The sequence below is a fragment of the Periplaneta americana genome, chromosome 1, assembly GCF_040183065.1.
Source record: "Periplaneta americana isolate PAMFEO1 chromosome 1, P.americana_PAMFEO1_priV1, whole genome shotgun sequence".
Taxonomy (NCBI): domain Eukaryota; kingdom Metazoa; phylum Arthropoda; class Insecta; order Blattodea; family Blattidae; genus Periplaneta; species Periplaneta americana.
Window position 1 is genome coordinate 102,155,025 of NC_091117.1, and position 24,341 is coordinate 102,179,365.

Genomic DNA, 24,341 nt, shown 5'->3' on the forward strand with positions numbered 1-24,341 from the left:
AAGGATGAAGTTACAGGAGAATGGAGAAAGTTACACAACACAGAACTGCACGCATTGTATTCTTCACCTGACATAATTAGGAACATTAAATCCAGACGTTTGAGATGGGCAGGGCATGTAGCACGTATGGGCGAATCCAGAAATGCATATAGAGTGTTAGTTGGGAAACCGGAGGGAAAAAGACCTTTGGGGAGGCCGAGACGTAGATGGGAGGATAATATTAAAATGGATTTGAGGGAGGTTGGATATGATGATAGAGACTGGATTAATCTTGCTCAGGATAGGGACCGATGGCGGGCTTATGTGAGGGCGGCAATGAACCTTCGGGTTCCTTAAAAGCCATTTGTAAGTAAGTAAGTAAGTATATATACAACATTCGTCCAGTTGTATGCAGCACTAGAATATAACATGATTACACGTACCCCACTGAAGTGCAAATAAATTTACTATATAACTATATAAACACTTTTTGTACAGTTGTATGCAGCATAAGAACACGCGATGGTTTCACTTTAACACAGAAGTCCGACTAAAATAAACTATCGTATATAAATACAATTTTTACCGTTATATACAGCACAATAGTACACCACAATTTCACGTTTATCACAATACGATTACAATAAACTATACAAACGCTGTTTGCATACGCCCTATTGATTAAATTAATACACACTTACTCCTAACATATTAAATAATATTCTGTGTTATTTTAAATCAACGTGATCGTGATATAAACATGCAGCAGTCACGTAGCTCTTGACCTCAAGATGGCGAAGCGCGAAAGTGTTTTTGGGTCGAGGAATAGCGCTCGTAGTGAGTCTAGGTTAAACTATAAAACGTCTTTGGTTAACACGATCATAGACAAATAAATAGAGATATTTTAAAAAGCTGTTGTTATAGAGCTCACTGGTTGAAGGTAAAGCTGTGCCTGTGATGTTGGCAGACTTGGAATATTCCGAAATATTCAACATGGAGCTGTCAGGTTGACATTATAAAAGTTATTGATGATTTATAAGGTGATAGCACAGTGTAAATAAATGTTATAGTGAATATTTTTTTGTGTGTAAGAAATGAGTTATGGATGATCTGAAACATAAGTTTTTAATCTTTATAAATAAACAGGTTAGTCGAACTTCTATTTTGGTGAAAAGGTATAACGTATAAGAAAAGATATTCGATGGCTGTTTATTTAGCTTAATTTATATTTTGTTTATGAGACAAATTCCTCAAATACTTTTGATATCCACTTATAGGGTCTTCACTCGAGGACATCACCAACATCTCCTTCCAATGAGGAACCAGTTCGTTCTCCATCAGAAGAGGGAATAGGTCCCAGTAGAACAAGCCAATTGGAATCAAGACACACAATCGAACGGGATCCTTTAGCTGACCAAGATATTCTTGAAAGTATAGAATTAGAGTATTTCAACAATGGGGATTTTGATCCGTGTAATCATACTATAAAAGTAAGTTTTCGTCGCAGTTGTGTAAACGTAACTTTGGTCATTTCCAAAATACGTTACACGGAAGTGACGTTACTTAGATATCCCCTGAACTAACCCACTAACAGTGAGCTCTATACTAAACTGGAGACGCAATATAGTGTTGTCCTTGCCTCTCTTGCAGTGAATACTATCTTACGCTAACAGTATTTTTATTGCTTACTGCGCATGTGCAACATCATCTTCACGAAAGACCCATCGAAACACATTAGTTAGAAAGAAAGAGCAATACCCTCGCCGACAGCCCGTTTGCAGACAGGAAATAGCATTGCAGTGGTGCCTCCAGTTTAATATAGAGCTCACTGCTTGTCGCACATCTGTAAGTGCCGTCACTTCCGTGCAACGAATCTTGGAAATTACCCTCGTTCGTCCTCATTTAGTAGAAGTATCGATACTCTAATGACAAAACAGCTTCATGGTTGTAAAGGGAGGATTAGGTTAGATTAGTCACTGATGTGGACTTTTAGGTGAACCTTCGATCACGCTATGCACAACATATGGGGGAAATAAACTTAGATATTTAAATAATTGAAAATAATCTCAAAATTGTAGTTCACCACTCTGAGACACGATGTGATCACTGGGAAAGCCATAAACCCACCCAACCCACCGCAAATATCTTCTTTTCTTATATACCGAACCGATGATTTTTGCAGACATTGTCACACGAAATCATCAAGTAATCCAGTGTTACTACCATTATGTTACATTACGCGGGAAAAGCACTCCATTCTTTGGTCAAGGGCAAACCTATTTGTCTACTTAATACCAAAAAGCATAGCCTATAAGCAAGGCACACTAAAAGCCTGAAGAAATCAAACCTAACCTATTACTGATCCTTGGCCTTACAGAAACTCACTTATTTATTTTTCAAGATATACCTATTTCATAATGAAATAATACACATCTCATATGTGGTGTGTAGCGAGATTGAAGATTTAGTGAATTCTAAAGTTGTTGTAATATAACTTATTTGATTATCTTGTTAATTAGTTGAGGAAAAAAACGGAACAGTGTATGCATGTCAAGTCGCTGGGATGTGGTATGTTTATTTGTTTACACCCGTACCCATAACATAATAGCGTCTTATCCCATTCATTTTAAGTGGGATAAATTTATTACAACACTCGTTTTTCTTATCCCAGTCGTTTTCAGGAATGAATGATAGTATCAAGTATGAACAATTTCGAGGGAAAAATTGTTCCGGAGCCGGGTATCGAACCCGGGACCTTTGGTTTAACGTACCAACGCTCTACCACTGAGCTACCCGGGAACTCTAACCGACACCGATCCAATTTATCCCTCTATATCCAATTTTTCCCTCGAAATTATTCAAATCAACTTTACAGGGAGTTATACCTGAAATCTTGATTTGCATAATACACGTCACTGTTCGTTAACAGAAAACCACAATTTAAGTCACACGGAGTTAGTGTGCACTCGAAGTTGGTTGCTTGACGGTTGTCAGCCCACTTTGAGGTCTGTGGATATAGAGGGATAAATTGGATCGGTGTCGGTTAGAGTTCCCGGGTAGCTCAGTGGTAGAGCGTTGGTACGTTAAACCAAAGGTCCCGGGTTCGATACCCGGCTCCGGAACAATTTTTCTCTCGAAATTGTTCAAATCAACTTTACAGGGAGTTATACCTGAAATCTTGATTTGCAGTATCAAGTATATTTCAAAATGTATTGAAACTAAGTATAACATAATATTACAACATAATAATTATTTTATCTGCATATAGTTTTTAAAACTTGGTCTTCAATATCTGAAGGCAGTGGCGCCAACTTTTGGAAAACATTGGGTGGGCTCGAACACTCGAGTTATAAGTTAAAATAAATAAATTTCATAAATAATAATAATAATAATAATAATAATAATAATAATAATAATATCACGACAAATTATTGGTTGGGTTCGAGTCCCACGGAGCCATTTAAATTGGCGCCACTGTCTGAAGGCAAACTTTGAGAATCACTCATCTTAAAACTTACAAATTAGAAATTTGCAGCGAAAACAAACTTTTGTTTATAGTAACATTGTGTTTGTAATGGAATTATAGCGTCACAATACATTATTTCAACTGCTACCTAGATAGGTAGCTTCAAGTTTCTGCTTCTCACAAAAGAAAAAAAAGATACAATTTTAAATGTCAAATTAAGTATTTTGCTTAATTTTTTTTTTTGAACGGGTGCAGATAAAATGTTGTACAATACATGTGTGGTAATGCCCTATTCATATACTTGCTAGCACTCTCCATGCAAACTTTCACACACATATATTAATAATGCTCTTATACCACTTGTATCATAAATATCTATATTACCAAGTGGATGGATAAACACAAGTCAAATGTCTAACATGTAAATTGAGAAACTAAAAAATTAGAAAACTACCACATTACTTCAATGCCACTTTGATCTCTTGATTAAGATACTCTGCATCAACAGAATGGATCACAAAATTAGCCTATAAAGGTTAATTTATCGCAGCCAAATTTAACACAACATGAACTGTTGAGCGCATATTTCGTGTTCAGTGCAGTAAGAAGTTGATTTCTGACATGGCTGAACGTGATCTGAACTGTTTCTTAATCTTCATCTACAAAATAAGGAAACTTAGAAATATGATGTAGAGGAAGCACTGTTCACTGGTGCAGTATTGGTGCTGCAACATACTGGCATATATTTCATATAAATACTAGTATTGAGTCATTCTATGTCCAATTGCTGAGTCCACAATCTTACATTCTTTGATCTTACTGAAATTTGGCACATCTGTAAACCTTGTAAAAGTGAATACCCATGCTAAATTATAATACTATAAGAGTATAAGAATTTAAGTACGTACTTGAAAAAATGAACCACTTCTGTGCAGATAGCTTTCTATTTATTGGTTTAACTCGGGCATTATTTAACTTGATCTCAGTAAAAAAAAATAATGAAGTATAATACAAATAACATACAGCACAAACTTTGTTGTAATTATTTGCTGTTCAATGTAACACAATTTGATCTTTGACCTTGAATAACTTGAAACATGTCATCTTACAAAATTCTAAGGGGGTGGGGGGAAATATATATATATATATATATATAAATACACAGGCTCTTATTTAAGTGGTGCCAAGCTGGGCTTTTGTCCTGGGCAGCAGGATATAGGGGTTGGCAAATTTTTAGAAATTCATACAAAACTTGGGTGAAATGGAATGTTTCTCTGGTGTAGGATATGAATTTTAAAATTTAGAAGTAATGTTTTCAGAATAAATTGTATTTCAACAGGGAACAACTACACCATAATAAAAGCAGAATTTTAATTAATGTAGAGCAGCGTTTTTAAACTTTTTTCAACACGTGGCACACTAAATTTGTAATTTAAAATTCTGTGGCACACTTATGTAGTATGTGTGTGTGTGTGTGAGTGCGTGCGTGCGTGCGTGCATGCGTGCACATGCACTCAGGATTTAATAATGAAGTTATCTTCTTTCACTCATGTAATGTAAAGGAGTGGTTCCTAACCAGGGAGGAACTGTTTCCATAAAAACAAGTAAAATACGACATTTGTAAAGGTTGTGGCAGTCAGTCTTTCTCTTCCCTGGCATTCTCACATACACTGTGTTTACTGAATGTTGACTTCTGCTACGTTCCCTGAAAGTTTACTTTTATGAGCTCCCTTGTTTTTATTACTTCAATTATTTTATTTCTCCAATTTTTACTACTATAACCTTTACTACTTTCATTTTCTCGTGGCATACCAGCAAATCATTCGTGGCTCGCTAGTGTACCACTATGTTCATAAGAATCGGTCATTGCAAAAAGGTCATGAGTCAACTTTTTTACGAAAATGAGTTATGCATTGAACATTGTGATGTAGGGGTAGCCCGACCAGTCTATGTAAGATGATCATGAATATACTTTCAAACAGTGCTGAAATCGAAGCTTGAAATTTCCACTTCTTGCAGAAAGGTCATGAGTCTTTGACTCGTGACCTTTTTGCAATGACTGACTTTAAATCTGTAGTCTATATTCAAAATGTTCATTAGTGGGAATGAATAGTGTTTCATGTATCCTTTTCATTTCAACTTTAATATTCATATTTGAAGGTAAGATTTTGTTGTGGAAAGATGTCAGAATCCGATTCTTCAAGTTTTACCAGCTAAAATACGCAGTTCCCATCTTGCAGTCTGTCAAGTGAACTGCAATAGCAGAATTGATGATTCACACATAGAAGGTCCAAAAAATTGTATGCCAATATTAATAAAATTTCTGAACTTAGTCTAAAAGGGAATAATGTTTGTGGATTGACCTTTGATTTTATGCAAAATTTGCCGCTGCCAAATATTCCTGTATAGAACATTTTTTATTTGAGACAGTTATGTGTTTGGCATAAATAAGTTAATCAAAAAACTAATCTCTCACATTTTTATGTATATCATGAAGAAGAAGCACACAAAGGTGAAAATGACTTGTGTTCATTTCTGTTTCATTACATCCAGAACCACATTCCACAGAATGTAACTGAGCTGCATCTATTGTCTGACAGGTGCACTGGCCAAAATAAAAACAACACAAAGATCTGCTTTTGTTTATCCACTGTAACAACAAAGTGATTCCAAATTATATAACGTTACTCTTTCCAATAAGAGGTCACAGCTTCCTACCAAACGACAGGGATTCTGGGACTGTAAAGAAACTGATAAAAAGTTGTGATATGATCTATCTACCTAAGGAATATGTTGTGATTAGAAAGGTGTCATGTAAGTTCTCAGTAGAAACCAATGATGCTGTGCCTGTACTGGACTTAAAGCGATGTTGGTCTATGTATTACAAGAAGACTCTTCTCTCTGAATCAAGTATGGGAAAAATTCCCAAGGTACATAAAATGTTTTTTTCTCCTTCTAAGTGGATGGCGTTTGAATACAACTCAAGCTGCCCTGGTCAAATAAAAACTTTACAGTTCATCGATGATGCCGGCAAAGAGAATTTCAATCTCCTTCACAGTTACAACAAGAATCCTGTACTTCCTACAGAGTTGGCTTATCCTTCAAAACAGATACCTATCAATGAACATTCTTAAGGTGAAGAAGTACATATATTCCAACTGAGTATACAGAGTTTTACGATCAACTTCAGGAAAGGCGAAGACAAGGAGGAAAAGAAGTTGAAAATGATCAGGAGGACTAAAAACAAACAAACAAAAGACTACTTTCTCAATCTATCTTCTATCCAAAGTGTGTAGATTTTCATTAGAGTTCATTCTTGTTCTAAATAAAATATAGCTATACAGGGTGATTTACGTGGATTTACCATCCTTTACGGAGCTTATTTCCGAAGACATTCTAAGCAAAAAAATATCATATAAACATGGCTCCTATTCTCAATATTTACAGAGTTACGTTTCGTTATTGGAACGCATTGCTGTGAAGGTGTGATCTTGGTGTGCGTGCAGTCAGCAGCCAGCACGAGCGCTACGGAAATCAAAGATAGCCGTATGCAGTTACATAGCATGACGAGTACCATTTATAAGTGTGCAGTGACATTTTTTAAAATGTGTTGCAAACTCTCGAAGACTATAAATTAGGATGCAAAATTGAATTGCAAATAATTAAGTCAGTGAAAGTGGTGTGATTTGTAATAACTGTTGTGATAGGTGCGTTAGAATAATGTAATTTTTTAGTTAAAAATATAAAAAGATGTCTGTACGAAGCAATAATAACGACTTCACAGCACATTTTTAGCTTCATAAAACTTGCCAATTAAAGAACTGCTAGCTAGTTCTGAATGGTTCATTCTCTATTTGTATTATTCTTTTACCTTCAAACTAAAGAAAAAAACATATTTTACAAACAACTTTAAATTAGTGTAACTCTGAAAATATTGAGCATAGGAACTATGATTATATTACACATTTTTTGTTCAAAATGTCTTCAGAAATAACCTCCGTAAAAGATGGTAAATCCTTGTGAATCACCTTGTATAATATGAAAATAGTACGCATAAGTGTTCTCATTCATTGTATATTGGTGCATTGAACAATTTATGTAATTAGAACATTATTTGCTAGAAATATATTTTATTAATTAATGGTAAAATGTGAACATTCATTGCAAAAAGGTCATGAGTCATTGATTTTGAAAATGCGTTTTATTCAAACAAAAAATTTTTAATGAAAAATATGTAATGCAATATTTTCCTCAATAACGCTTTAATCATTGACAGTCAGATGAGAATTAAAAATTAGGTAGTTTATGCTGTAGGTAGTTTTTTCTTTCTCCTGTAAAATTTCAGTTTCTTGACTCATGACCTTTTTGAAATGACCGATAGTTATGCAAACAATATTATTGTATCTATTATTATTTTTAAGCAAGTGCAAGAAGTCAAAATTAAAATAAATCCTGTGTATCTTTTATTTGGATTGGACGGGTCACATTTTTTTCCCCCTCAGGTACGTAAGAACTCCTAAATATACACACTGGGTGTTTCAGATCACCCGTATCAGCCGTTTTTCTCGAAAACTATATGATACTGGTTGTTCATAAAAAAATTTTGATAACCGAAACCTATGTAAAGAATCGATTGGTGGTAGTACCATTTCCCATAACAAACCGGAAGTCAACTTCGAAATTTCAAATGAGAACATGCGTCATTGAAGGTGCCATTGGAAACTACTTTTAAAAAGAAACAACTTTTACTGAAACTTTTTTTCTAACTTTTATTTTTTACTCACAAAGCAACAAAAATGGTATTTTCTGAGAAATGTATGTTGTTTATGTATGTACACTCTTCATAGTGTGTTGAAAATGTCCGCCACCTGTGCTAAACAATATTCTGATCTTCTCCTAACATCCGTGACTGCACGGAAAACTTCAGCACAGATGAGAGACACACATGATGTGGCTTGTCTAATTCTTATGCCTTCTCTAGTTGTTGGAAGCACCTGGTAGATCATGTCTTTAATTCTCCTTCACAAGAAGGATTGCCTGTGACTTAGGATTGCACCATAATACAGTGTTTAGAATTTTCAAAGACAAATTTCATTCATACCATATTTATCTCCATCAGGAACTTGGAGGACATGACTTCCAGACTCGTGTTTTCTGCAACTGGTTTCCAAACACGGACCGTGACTTCGAGCTCAGAATTCTGTGGACTAGTGAGGCAACTTTCAAAAGTAATGGCCAGGTGAATCTCTACAATGCCCATTACTGGTCTCCAGTTAATCCACACTGGCTACATGAAGTGGATTACCAGCACATGTGGAGCCTCAACACATGGTGTGGCCTCCTTGGACACCGAGTCATAGGACCATACTTTTTTGAGGAGAACTTGAATGGTAGAACGCACGTTTCCTCTGAAACATTTTGCACCAGTTGCTTCATGATATTTCCCTTGCGCTTCGGTTAACAATGTGGCTTCAGCAGGGCGGCTGTCCGGCCCACTTTTCTCGTAGGGCTTGGTGAGTTATTAACCTGTTATTCCTCTACGGTGAGTTGGACAAGGAGGACCAGTAGCCTGGCCTGTCCAATCTCCTGACTTCACTCCAAATGACTTCTTCTTGTGGGAGAGAATTAAAGACATGTTCTACCAGGTGTATCCAAGAACTAGAGAAGATATGAAACAAAGAATTAGAGAAGCCTGTATGTCTCAGCAGTGCTGAAGGTCTCTGAGCAATCACGGATGTTAGGAGGAGATCAGAACATTGTTTTGCACAGGGTGGCGTACATTTTAAACACTTACTATGAAGAGTGTACGTACATAAACAACATACAACATTTCTCAGAAAATACCATTTTTGTTGCTTTGTGAGTAAACAATAAAAGTTAGAAAAAAAAAAAAGTTACAGTAAAAGTTGTTTCTTTTTAAAAGTAGTTTCCAATGGCACCTTCAATGACCCATGTTCTCATTTGAAATTTCAAAGTCGGCCACAGGTAACCTACTTCTGGTTTGTTACGGAAAATGGTACTGCCACCCAATCGATTCTTTACATAGGTTTTGGTTATCAAAATTTTTTTATGAACTACCAGTATCATATAGCTTTTGAGAAAAAAGGCTGATACGGGTGGTCTGAAACACCCGGTATATATAAAAATTTCCATTGTGAAACTCGATTGTAAGAGCTCGAATATTTTCATAGCAAGTAAAGAGACTATAATTGTCCATTCTGAACATTATTTCATTGATGACCAGAAAAATTTGATTAGTAAGAACGAAAACTGCAGAAAAATGCAATTCTAATTACACAAATAGTAACACTGATAATGCAGAAATATGGAACTATAATTGATCAAAATACATTGAGAGACATGTCCCTCTGTACCTTCCAATAGAGAATATTGCAGTTGACATATCCCATCCCACCAGAGATGTCCATGTTCAGCACTAATTACAGAATTTAAACAAAGATTAAATGACTGATGTAACTGTGTTCTTATACCATTTGTAATTTAATCAAACTGAACATTTTTTAAGAAAACGAGTTGGTACAATATAATGTATGTTATTTCAAATTTTAAGAAATATGTTTATTCCTTTTTTCAAACTGTATTGAATGTATTGAGCAGTGGTCCTCTCTCTTCGATGAAATTGATGTTTATGGATTGTACATGTGGTGTTTGAATGGGACTGTGTTGAAAATGTTTTAAACCTTTTTTTTTTTAATGCCGTGCACATTGGCATGCCTCTGACTACTATTTTTTTTTTTTTTTTTTGCAATCATGGTGAAGAATGCTCTTCTAAAGTTGGGGCAACCATTAGATCGGATTTTGTTTGCCTCATATTGTAGAATGATATGAGTGTGAAATTAGATAAGATGAAGATGATAATGACAGCAAAATGAGCCCGGAATCTGGCAGTTACCCAGCATTTGCTCTTAATGGGTTGAGGGATAATCCCAGAAAAAATCTCAGCCATGTAACTTGGTCTGACCAGGATTCGATCCTGAGCCTGATAGTTTCACAATCAGATACACTGACCACTACTTAAAAAGTGGTGGTTGTGGAAAGAAAATCAACATTTTTTTAAGAAATTACGAATGTAATGTACTATTCACGAGGAAGTTTTGTGTAACATTGGTTGTCTGAGGGTAGATTTAAGATGGGTTGAAATATTCAGATGTTTCTGAAAGAAAATGGGCATAGGCCTACCTTTTTCACACACGTGTGATATTGTAGTGTTAGCTTGTGTCTTCTAGCCGCAATAAAGTTGGATGTAGACTGCTTAAATGAGAGTAATTTAAGATAGGCTCAAATATTCAAATGTTTCCAAAGGAAAATGAGCATAGATCTACCTTTTTCACACACATATGATATTGTTGTAGTATTAGCTTGTGTCAGGTGTTGGCGACACTGAAAACCCCTTTATTCCCTCCCTCGAATTACATTACATTCAGGAAGTATGGTGTTCTTCATTCATACACGATTTTGGTATACAGTAGAACCCTGATTATCCAACACCCTATTAACTGATTGACGGATTATCCGACTGTCTTTTGTTCATTTTTTTTTTTTTTGCTACAGAAACATATGAAGTACTACTGTATGTTATATTTCTATGTATTTTTTTTCTAGAGAGTGTTATTACAAGCCATTACACTTTCAGTTTGGTCTACTGTTCGAGTTGCTGTACTATACAACTTCTATAGGCTATAAAATGTATTCCATGAGTATCAAAAGAAAGTATCGAAAAATGCATATAATTGAGTGATTTGGGGAAAGAGAAACTGTGGCTCATCTCACATCAGAATATGAGACTGATGATACAACTGTGCGCGATTTAATAAAAATTAAGGAGAGTATAGAGCATGTAGAGTATAGAGTGTATAGAGTATGTAAATCTACAACATGAGACCTCTACTATTCCTATCTTTCCACTTACAGCCATTACAAGGAGTTTCCTTGCCCCTTAAAAACACGTCCTTGACAACCAAACTTAAATTAGTGATAATAGAGGTTGTACTGTATAAGTACGGTATGTATTTGGGGTGGACTGGGTGGGCATATGGCTCTTCCAGTGATCACATCCAATTTCCACTGCTCCATACTATATTCCTGGGCATTTTGAAGGTATTTCAGCAATTTCCTCTAGTGCCAAGTCCATAAGTAACCTTCACCACATTTTGAAACATTAATATAATATTATGCAGTACTGCATTGGAGTAGAATCTTAAAACAATAAATACAAGTTTTACAAAATATCATAAGACACTTTAGTTTAACAAAAATAATGTCATTTTTGTTTGTTTTTTAAAGGATTATTTTTCACTGACAGTCTTTTATAGACCTGTTTCATTTTACGACCAATCATTTTGAAAGTGCACTACATACCACAAACACTATTTGAAATTCGAACAAGACATAAACCTTTCAAATGAAAAAGACTTACAGCATAGGAACAGACCTGGTTTCCACGCTTCTCAGTTGATACTGGCCCAGGCCCATGCAACATGGAGTGGGAAGGGAGTGGAGAGAAGTTTTAGAGGAAGGAGGGCATGTAAATTGAGTAAAAACGAAAATGACAATGTTACTTCGCCGTTGCCCTGCAAAAAAAGAAAGGGTCGCGAATTACCCATAAAGTGAATTAACCACACACGAATTATTGGAAGTTGGCTGTATTTAAAATTGAGTTAGAAAAATTAGAAATCTAAATAGATTCTATTTTGCTATGAATACTTCACAGTTGCGGGTCAGATGAATTCAAATTTCTCTGTTTTGTTATTTAGGTATTGCAAACTTGTATGTGATCGTCAGTGAATAAATAAATAAACTTGTATGTTTTATGAGTTGTAGCATTTTATGCTTTCCACAGAAACTGCCTGAATCCCTAGAATGTGAGGCTATTCAACGAGACCTCCACAAGTTACGGCAGCAGCAGTTGGTAGTCTCTAAAAAAGTTCTTCAGCTCATTCTTCAGAAGCAGTCTACTTTCAATGAAGAATTTTCGAGGTTAGTGAATAATATAACAATTAAATTTAAGTATCTCTGAGGTCATGCTTATATGTTGGAACATAATAATAGACAGTAAGAGAATATGTGACTTACAAAATACTGATAATGTGTGACATAGGTTTTTTCGAGAGTTGTCCACATTAACTGTCTAATGATTTAGGATTCTCAATTGTCCATTCTCGGCTGGGCAGTCAGAACTATGATGTGTGGACGAACACTATCAGATGCCAAAAGAACTGCTGTCCATGATGATTTTAAATAAATTGTATATGTTTGAAATGTGAATCATTTTCCTTTAAATGCTTGTTACACAATTCTTTATTTGGCTTGCATTCATAGCTGAAGTTGAAAGTCATCTGCTTACACAGTAACTTCACTTAAAACTGCATCATATTAATTCTAAGCTTTTAGTTCATGTTTAATCAGTCAACTAGGTACTAGAGTTGCTCTTTCATTAGTCATTTGGAATTTAAGTTGTAATTTTTTAAAATAATTATGTAATTACCATTGTTGCATGCCAGTTCAGATCATGTACTTGTAATGATCACAGAAAGTTTCATTGTTATGAGTTCAAGCCCCAGATTCTAGGTTCGAACCTGTTCTGTTGCTGTCTCGTTACTCCCGAAATATCACTTTTCTTTTCCATGTTATGTACCAATGAATAAAATATTGTACAGTGAAACCTCTCATTTACGGACATCGAAGGGACGTAACAATCTGTCCGCATCTGGGAGGTGTCCTTTATTGGAAGGGAGTCTCCCCAATCTAACAGTAAGTTTATAATATGCAGTATGTATCCCTTCATGCTTTAAATGAAATGTATTACTGTAGTTCAATTCTAAATACAGTATACTGTACTACAGCAAATTCTTTGCAACTTTGAACTATACAGTACATAAGACCGAAAAAGGAGAATACAGTACTGTGCCATGCAGTTTTATTCTAGGTCTACAATTATGCAGTACTGTAATTTTCAGTTTTCAACTTAACCTTTACGCTCAGGTGCCATGTCTCTCGAAACAGAACAACTGATTGAAGTGAAGAGAATAATCCTACTAGCCCTATCATGTGTCGAATACAATTTCACGATCGCGGAAGCCTTGGACCCATCAGACAGGTTAAATTTTATGACTTTGTTTATCCACCCGCTTCCAGCTAACAAGGGGTAGCCAGCTGGGCTAGTGGTAGCCTACGAGACCCTTATTGTCTTCTTTCATGTTTTAAGAAATTTCTGTACAGTTTTCAAAACTAAATTTTCCATTCTTGTAACACATTAGGTCTTGAAATCCAAGTTCTGTCCGCAGTCAGGAGGTAAAGCAAGATTAGGGACTGTGAAACAGCTGTCTGTGTCCGTAAACTAGAGTTAAATTTTTCATTATTTCTATAATATTTCAGTTGGGACATAAAAATCTATCCGTATTTGAGGAGTGTCCATATCTTGGGGGTGTCCGTAAGGAGAGGTTTCACTGTACTTAAATTTTCTAGAACCTAAAAAGATCTATTTTGTAGGTTAGGACCTAATATTAACTATTTTGCGTGTCAGGACCTGAAAAGACCTAATAAACATCGAACAAATTTTGAAAGAAAAAGCACATATCACAGTCAGACATGGCACAGTCACGTGATCATAACATGGACAAAGAATAGCCAGTGTTCTCTCCACCTAAGACGTGAGAAGTTTGATCATTATCATTCAGTAGTTTACTAGTTAGTGATGCAGACTTCAACATTCTTATTTGTACAGTATAATTCAATTTGATCAATTGAAAACATTTTTTTATTAGGCTTGCTTCCTTTAATTCAGCAAACTGAATTACAGTACAATTATTTAGTCCTGACAGTCGCCGGCAATGTGTGCCTTGGTCAGGCGAGTCCATTTAGTTATGCCAAGGAGTGTTTGGGTTAGTCACTTGCTTGCCTTCGGAGCGATCGGTTGTCATGCGTGTGGTAGGGCTGTATGTTTCTAGTACAGTTAAGCTGTACTGCATTCCTTTACCGACCACTCGCCCTTATCTCTACTCTGGAGCTCTCCCCACTACTCCTATTACTTCCCCTTTTTCGCATCGCCAAGCTGTCAGGACTAAATAATCAGTCTGTATATTGTATGAATAGTAATTCATTCTCGCAATAGACCACTTTTTGAGGATTTATATGTGGAGTTTTACTCCAGAAAATCTGTCAGAATATTTCATAGTTTAGTATCATGTTAGGAACACTGATTAAATGAGTGGTTTGCGGATGTAATAAGTTAATAATGATACATTGTTGTAAATGTAACAGGCTATTAATATGTATTGGTAAATAATTCCATAAAACATTTCATCATCACCACGTTACCTCTGATTGAGGCTCTGGCTAATATGTACAGTTCCCCTTAAAAAGAATGAGATGTCTCTTTTTCGTCAAAAGTTAAAGTTCTACAGCGTGGTTCACTCGATATCAACATAGCCAGGAAGATATCTGGTCTTGCATGCATAGGCCTATTTTCATCCTTCTCCAAAGTGCACACCAGTGCAAAATGTTATCAGTTGTCTGTGTATTTCTGGTGTAGGTCTCTTTTTACGTCCTTGATCGTTTACCTTTAATGAAAGATTGAAATATACCAAATAATACGAAAGTAATTCGCCAAAGTGCAAAATCAATATTAATTTTGAAACGACAAATGTAGACATATGGCAAAGACAGCAAGGAACATTGTAAGGACCATGACAAGGGCAAAGATCAGGACCATGGTTTCATACAAGAAACACTACAAACACCATGACAAGGATTATGCCACAACATAGACTACCATAAGGATTAAAAGACTAGGACCACGAAAAGGACTATTAGAAAGACAACAAGGAACATGATAAGGACCAAAATCAGGTTCATAATAATATACTACGACAAGGATTACGATAAATATCACGACATGGACCACGATTACTTCAAAATTTACCAAGATAAGGACTATGACAAAGACAACAAATACTTATTAAGGATCATGACAAAAGCAGCAAGGAGGATGATAAGGACTATTACAGTGCCAACAATGACCACAATAAAAACAACATAGATCACGATAATGGAAATGTCAAAGACTACAAGGACCACGACAAAATAATAAGGATCACGATAAGGACCATGACAAGGAAAACAAGAACTAATATAAGAAATGCGATATGGATAAAGACAAGGGTCACGATAGTAATTACGAATTAGACCACGATAAGGACAAGGTTCATAATAAGAGTCACGACATGAACCACGATAAGGACCAAGACCATGATAAGGTTTATAACAAAGACAACAAATACCACGCTAAGGGCCACAACAAAGACAAGGATTACGATAAACATGACAAAGACAACAGTGATCACGATAAGGACCATGGCAAAGATAACAAAGACAACAAATACCACGCTAAGGGCCACAACAAAGACAAGGATTACGATAAACATGACAAAGACAACAGTGATCACGATAAGGACCATGGCAAAGATAACAAGGATCATTACAAGATCTACGGCAATGATCACAATAAGGACCATGACATGGACCACGGAATAATCATCATAAGGACTTCGTCAAAGACAAGGACGATGTTAAGACCTATGACAACAACAAAACAAAGACAAGGACCACGATAAGAATAACGACATGGGTTACGACCAACACTATGATAAGTATCACGATAAAGACCACGACAAACACTACCATAAGGTTCATAAAGACCAAGGCAGCGATAAGGACTATGCGAAGGAGAATACGGATCACTATAAGAATCGCGATAAGGATAAGGACGAGGACTACAATAAGGATCACGACATGGTCCATGACACACACCACAAGGTTCAGGATGATAAGAACCATAACGTGAACCACTTTAAGGACCACGACACTGACTATGATAAGGACCAAGACCATGACAAAGACAAGAAGTAAGATAAGGGCTAGTACAATGACAACAAAGATCACGACAAAGGCAACAATGATCACGATAAAAAACATGACAAAAAGAATAAGGATCACGATAAGGACTATGCCAGAGACGACAAGGACCAATGTAAGAAGCATAACATGGACGAAGACAAGAATCACGATAAGAAACCTGACGAAAACAGAAAGAACGATAAGGGCCATTACAATGACAACTAGGACCATGACAAAGACAACAATGTTCACGACAAAAAAATATGACAAAGGCAACAATTATCATGGTAAGGACCATGCTAGAGACAACTAGGACCAATATAAGGACGGGAAACGGACAGAGACAGAGACAACTATAAGAATCACGACATGGACCACAATAAGGACCAAAGCCACGATAGGGACCATGACAAAATCAAGATCAGAAAAGGCATTACAATGGAAACAAGCACTGTGATAAGGACCCCAACAAAGCAGAGAATAACCACATCAGAGACAACAATGACCACGATAAAGACCATGGCAAAGACATCAAGGACCACTATAAGGATCACGATAAATATGACATGGACCATGACATGCACCACGACAATGATCGTAATAAGACACCATGGCTTGGACAACAATAATGACCATGACAAGTATTACGACAAAGAAACAACGATCATTATAGGACCACGAAATGGACAAACACAAAGACAAGAATTACAACGACCACAGTAAGGATCAGGACATGCATCGTGATATGGATAACAATCAGGACTACGACATGGACACAACAAGGACCATGACAAGCATTATGACAAGCACCAAGGCCACGATTAGAACTATGACAAAGACAACAAGGACCATGATTAGGACTACAACAAAGGCAATAAAATGTCGATAAGAATCACGAGAAAAACGACAAGGACTAGGATAATGATGGCGACATGGACAATGGAAAGCACCACAACAAAGATTACAATAACGACTACGATATGGTTCACGACTAGGAATATGAAAGAACCATGATAAGTACCATGACAAATACAACAAGAATTGTTACAAGGACCACAACAAGGACAAGGACCAGAAGAAGGATCACGAAATATCATTGCTTCTGTGTACCAAATGGCAAATGCCTGCTGTGGGATCTAAATTCTGGACTGCTGCTAATGTCAATGTCTTGTCTTGGTAGCTCATACGACTACAGTAATGTGTCGGTTCCACTGTATAACCGAAACGTCTCCTGTTTTTTTAATGCCTTAGGGTATATGGTGCATAAATATTATTGACAACTTAAACATTCAAGATTTTGCAAAAGGTACTGCAGTTCTTTATTTAACAGATACATTTAATAATTAATATTAATATATCTACAGTAAATAGTCAATAACTGCAACAGTGCTTTTTCATTCAATCATAACATGAATAAAATTGAATGCACATTAAATTAAACACTACTGCAAACACATAGATAGAAATAGTTAAAATCAACTGAAGGGGTGAGAATGAAATAGTTCAAAGCCATACTTTTAACAAAAATTGTTTTGTGCGAGTGCATTTCTTACACATATGGGAAAGCTACTAATAAAATATTGTAATAATTACTCAATAAATGACATAGGCCTAATGACTCTTAACCTTTGGAAAAGTTTGTGTGGCTTAGGAATATTTTTTAATTTCATTCTAATTGTTGGTTTATATATATATATATATATATATATATATATATATATATATATATATATAAAAACCAACAATTACATAACACGCATAAGTCTTAGCGTCTGAGCTGTTGAAACGACATGAAAGCTATCCTTTCTGTGCGGAATGTTGATCTAGTCATGAAGGTCCAATGTCGATTTAACTACATGATTTATGTATATATTTATCTATTATTTACGTTATATTACCGTATTTTTTTGCAGTTTTTGAAGTGAATTTCAGAACGATGCTAATAACAAACCAAATAGCCTGAATTTAAGTAACTCAATATTCGTTATCTTGTGTATCAGTGCTCTGGGCTCCGATCATGTGCAGTGTCTTACATCTGAGACTTAGGAATATTCAATTGTCTAGGGAAACTGACATCTATTATCAGGCAGTACATCTCACTTGATGATATGTGTCAGAGAAAGAACAATTGTTTGTATGCATCTGAAGTCTGATTAGTTGAATATATAGCTAATCGGTGATTGTATGCAATGGAGGGGGAAAGGAACTGGCCACCCTACCCCATTATCTCTTGGCCTAGCAGCCTTATGAGTAATGCCTTATTGGTGTCAGTTATGAGGTTCAAACCTGTCTTCGGACAGTTGACTAAACAAAATCACCACGTGAATCATGAGACTACTTCTTAGACCTATAAATTATAAATCTGTTTTAATGTTATCATAACGGAAATTTTAATGTAATTTTAATAGTATTGCAATATATTCATAGTATGTTGCTTATTTTTAAATTTTTCCTTAAAAACATATAAATTCATAAATACAAGATTTAGAATCCTAAAAAAAAAAAGAAAAAAAAAACCTAAACCGCAGATTGGAAAAACCTAAAAATCCGGGGCTTGGTTATGACTGATTTCTAATATGTTTTATGAAGGTTCATTGAAATAAGCAATAAAAGAATTCACTCCATAATTATCATTTTAATAACAGATGGCTGAAAGGGGTAGAATTTGCAAAGTAGCTTTCAAAGCAAGATACACATTTAGAAGTCTGTAAAATTTGCTGCTTATGTTTCGCAGTAAAATACAATTCATTAAAAATGGTGTCACACTAGTTCAAAAACTCGCATTGATAAGCTCTGGGACGTAATAAGAAATTTTAAATTGAACAACATAGGAACAAGAATTGTCGGGAATTAAATTAATACTGACTAACTACTCAGTGAAACACTATCGCTTTTCTCTTTCACAAGATTGTGGAAATTCTCTCATCTCGAACTTCTTGTTCCAAGATTCGAAATTAGCATCTGAAATTGATTGTGGAAGGACTAAAGCTGAAGTTCTGGTTGAAAATATGTTGGCACTTCATTCACCACAACTAATCCTGAAATATATTGGTACATTTTCCGCAGTCAGCGCGTCTGGCCGCGAAACCAGGTGGACCGGGTTCGAATCCTGGTCGGAGCAAGTTACCTGGTTGATGTTTTTTCCGCGGTTTTCCCTCAACCTAATGCGAGCAAATGCTGGGTAACCTTTGGTGCTGGACCCCGGACTCATTTCACCGGCATTATCACCTTAATTTCATTCAGACGCTAAATAACCTAGATGTTGATACAGCGTCGTAAAATAACCCAATAAAAAGAGAGAAAGAAAAGGTACATTTTGCGTATCAGTTGCGTGTTAAGCCGTAAATAAAATAAATATGAAATTCTTTCCAGTTGTTATCCAATACTTTCACCAACAAGTGGGAATCATTTCAGCAGTTTCAGATTTTATAAGGATGCTGACGAAAGTGCAATAGTCAGCAAGTTTCAAGAGTGTTTTATGAAAACTGGTTTTTCAGGTTCACAAGTGATAGTGTATAGTGAAACAATTACTCTGTCAATTAGAGGAAAAATAAGTTTGTTCTTGGAGTTTAAGATGTTATTTGAAAATCAAAATCTAATTAATTGCAGGATATTGCCATATATACAACCTACGCAACACTACCAAATATGGACTTAAATTACCGACATTTGATATTGAATCATTGGTAGCTATGGTATATATTAATTTTCTTCACGTAGAAAAATAATCAGCAAACTAGGTAACATTATTTTTTTTGTTTGTTTGGTTGTTTTTTTTTTTTTCATATGGCATGCCTACTTGGAGACTGAATATTTCAATCTACTCTGCAATATTCCTACACGATTATTTTTACTCTTTTTTCCTGCTATAGACAGATTGATCAAGAACTGGCAGTACTAAAATGTACTTTTTGAGTGAGGGAGAAGACAGATTTCTCAAAATTATTTGCACATTTGTTGTAACCCATGACAATGCCAGTAAAGTAGAAAGTAGTGCAACACTTTTAGAGAAAATGATTACATATTGATAACTGAATTGTATTCTGTGCTTATAAAGTTGTGTGTAGAAATAATCAACAGTCAAAAGAATGCTTTATTTGGATTCAAGATGTTACAGGAATAAAAAAAAAAAAAAAAAAAAACTTTCTCAGTCTGAGCAAACTAAATTTCTTAAAGAATCTCCAGAGAGGATACTGCATTACCTTGAAAAAAATGTTTGACTTTACTGAAGATTCATTTTTCAGTCTTTGTTCTGAGTTAAACTTTGAAGAGCCCCAAAAAATATAGAATATAATGGAACTAGTCGATTACACTACTCGACAAGAAATTGTTTATGTTAATTTTTTTATCGTTCCTGAATGAAATTTGCCTGCTGAACACGAATATGGCACTGGTTTTTCTGAAATGATAATATTTTGGAAAATATTTTATAATTTATGTTTTCGAAAAAAACAACATAACCAAACACATTCTCTATTTAGTTTTATTACGAGCCACTAGGTGCGAACTAATTGCAGACCTCTCCTTTTTTTTCACGATTGGCAGACATCAGTGAATAGAATTTACTCCCAGTCATCAATATTTTAAGACAAATAAGTCTGTTTCTTCATTATATGTGAACTGTAGTGTGCAGTTTCTAACTTTTGCCTCTTATTGTAAAAAATGTCGTCTACAAGAAGCTGTAAGCTTCCAACAGACTCTTTTTGTTATGTTTGTGGTTTCTATATAAGCCCTAAACAAGTACAACATGCCATTTTACCTGGAACAAAGTTCTGCAAAGCGTACAAACATTACTTCGGAGTGCCGGTTGGAGATTTTGATAAAATATGGGCTCCCCACGTCTCCTGTGGTAGTTGTCGTTCAAACTTAGAAGGGTGGCTGCGTGGGTCTAGAAAAAGTATGCCTTTTGCCATACCTTGGATCTGGAGAGAACCTTCAAACCACCACAATGACCGTTACTTTTGTATTGTAGACATATCGAAATACAAAAGTGTCAAGAACAGAAGAAACTTAGATTACCCTAGTATACCTTCTTCCATTGCCCCAATTCCACACAGTAATGACCTGCCAGTTCCTAAACCACCTGATCAGTACTCAACCGACGAAGAAAGTGCGATAAAAAGTGATTCAGATGAAACGTTTCTTAGTGAGGAAGAAGAAGGACCCCACCTTCTTAGTCAATCAGAGCTTGATGATTTTATCAGAGAATTAGAGCTACCAAAATGTAAAGCTGAGCTAGTTGCTTCACGCTTCAAAGAATAGAGGTTTCTCCTTCCTTCATGTAAAATAATATCATACAGAACTCGGAATAAGGAGTTCTCATCCTTTTTCCATACAGTAGAAAAACTGTGCTATTGTTTTAAGATCAATGAGTTGTTTGAAGCTATTGGAGTCCCCCATATTGCAGAAGATTGGCGTCTGTTCATAGATAGTTCAACGAGAAACATTAAGGCTGTCCTACTTCACAATGGAAATATGTATCCTTCAATTCCTTTTGGTTACTCCCTCATTTGAAGAAGGACTATGAAAATGTAAGGTTCCTGCTAGAGTAGATAAATTACACTAGTTACAAGTGGGATATCTGTGGAGACTTCAAGATGTTGGGATTTATATTAGGTTTACAAGGTGGTTTCACAAAATATTCGTGTTTTCTCTGCCTTTGGGATAGTAGAGCCACAGACCAGCACTATACTCAGAAAACATGGCCACAAAGGGAACACCTAATTCCAGGTAAACACAATGTTATCCACGAGGCTCTAGTTCCGAGAGAGAAGATCTTACTCCCACCTCTTCACATAAAACTTGGACTAGTCAAGCAATTTGTGAAGGCATTAGAACCCATCTCTATTGCTTACCTTCATATAAGGAAAATGTTCCCTCATTTATCAGATGCAAAAGTGAAAGGTGGCATATTCACTGGCCCACAGATTCGTTTGGTGATTTCATCCCAAGAACTTGAGCAGAAAATGACTGATATTGAGAGGAATGCATGAAAGGCCTTCAGAGCAGTGGTGACAGGCTTCCTAGGCAACAAGAAAAGTGACAACTATGAAGAAATAGTTGCATCTTTACTGGAACACTACAGATCACTGAGATGCAGAATGTCAATAAAATTGCATTACTTGCATTCCCACCTAGAATTTTTTCGGTCTAATTTGGGAGACATTAGCGAAGAACATGGTGAACGCTTCCATCAGGATATCGAAACAATGGAAAAAAGATACCAGGGTCGATGTGATGCTATTATGGGAAACTACATTTGGGACCTAGTTCGCAGCACTTCAGATCCTCGTAAATGGAAATGCACAAGTTCTGTTCATTTTTGAATGACTGTTAACGAAATACTAAGGATAAATATATCCTGTGTCATGCATTTTAGGTACAGTATGTATTTCCTTATTATTTTGTATTATTTTTTGTTTAATATCTGTTTTATGAATACTGATACTAGTATATTGCAGAAATGCTAAAATGTATGATTTTTATTTTTCTTGCAAAATATCGACATTTCAGGAAAATGAATATTATATTCGCGATCAGCACTATCAAATTGATAATATAACATTGAAAAAGTCAGATAAACAAAAAGTCAGTCAAATTTTGTAGAGCAGTGTTATTTCAAGCTAAGTGTAAATGTTAATGAACTAATGAGTTATTTTCTGAAATGAAAGCAGTAAAATACATTTTACCTTACATTATGGAACTGCTAGGCTGAAACATTTCAAATTGATGGGCAAAGCCCCTAATTTGTAGAGAACTGTACAATTTGTTTTAACAGCGTCACCATCCATTTCATCTGTTAAGCAGGTGTTCAGTGACTCAAACTATTTGGAACAAAGAAAGAAACAGATTGAAAATAGAAATGGTATTATATTCCATAGATCTTACATCAACATTGTACCTTTAATCATACATTGAAATAGCCTCATCTGTGAAACAATCTACTTCGTCAGAGCTCTTTCCTGTAGCACAAAGCAGTACTTGTTTCTAAGGAAATAAGAGACATTTCCAATCTATTCTTAAAGAAGAGAAATACACTATCCAAAATATCAGAACAATTATTTCAACAAAGGATTTTTTTCTTTTTTCAAGTTCTTTTATGGAATAATTCTTCTCGGGTTCTCAGCCAGGTGAATTGGATTGTTGCTTCCAAGCTTTCGATGATTAGCTCTGCCATCTTCTTCAAGGATTGAAATGCTGTGAGACTAGGTCCAGCTGGTATATAAGCAGTCAGTAGGGCTTCCTGCTGTACGCCAATCAGGAACTAGTTTCTAGTCCCGACTGCCTGCCTGCCATGTTCTTGTTAGTAGAAGCATGTTGATTACAGATTTCCATGCTGTACTCAAATGTAGTCCCCCTCTTCTCTGTTGAAATTATTGCAATCTAGTTGGATTTCGATGGCTTCCTTTATAACCAGGTCCCAGTAACTTGATGTCTTGTCCAAGATGGTGGTGGCATTGAAATCTATCTTGTGACCCGTTTCCAGGCTGTGTTGCACTACTGCTGACTTATCGGGATAATGTAGTCTTATGCTGCATTGATGTTCCTTGCAGCATTCCACAATGGTGCGTCCCATCTGGCTAATGTAGCATTTCCCATACTTACAAGATATTTTGTAGACACCAGATATCCTAAGAGCAAGGTCGTCCCTAACTGGTCCCAAGGCACTTCAATCCCTGAAGAAAATGGCAGAACTGGTCATCAAAAGCTGATCACTCACCTGGCTGAGAATCCAAGAAGAATTATTCCATATCCAATGCCGGGAAAACCTCAAGTCCTACTCTACAATTTCTTTTGTTTTCTTAAAATAAAGACATTAAAAAATGCAAGTGATACAAATATGCCTTGTTTAAACTATTTAAGAAAATAACTTAAATATTTTAAATAAGCTTTTAATTTACTGTATCATATTATACGGGTGTTTAAAAAATACGGGGCATAATTTCGGGTATGTATTTCCCACATGTAGACAATCAAAATA

At 35.7% G+C, this 24,341-nt stretch overlaps 1 protein-coding gene across 4 annotated transcripts in view; it reads left to right on the top strand.

Annotated features, from left to right (window-relative positions):
• The first annotated feature begins 925 nt into the window (after positions 1 to 925).
• Vps50 (vacuolar protein sorting 50) overlaps positions 926 to 24,341 on the top strand; it is a 167,168-nt gene continuing 143,752 nt past the window's right edge. For 3 of the 4 annotated variants that reach the window (XR_011331986.1, XR_011331987.1, XM_069825148.1), the window contains exons 1-3: positions 926 to 1,125; positions 1,257 to 1,469; positions 12,306 to 12,442. Coding sequence is in view for 2 of the 4 variants with exons in the window: in XM_069825148.1 (XP_069681249.1) it covers positions 1,081 to 1,125; positions 1,257 to 1,469; positions 12,306 to 12,442 (395 nt within the window). In the remaining 2 variants the exon portion in view is untranslated. The remainder of the gene's footprint in view (positions 1,126 to 1,256; positions 1,470 to 12,305; positions 12,443 to 24,341) is intronic. The other variant, XM_069825154.1, reaches the window with a different exon arrangement.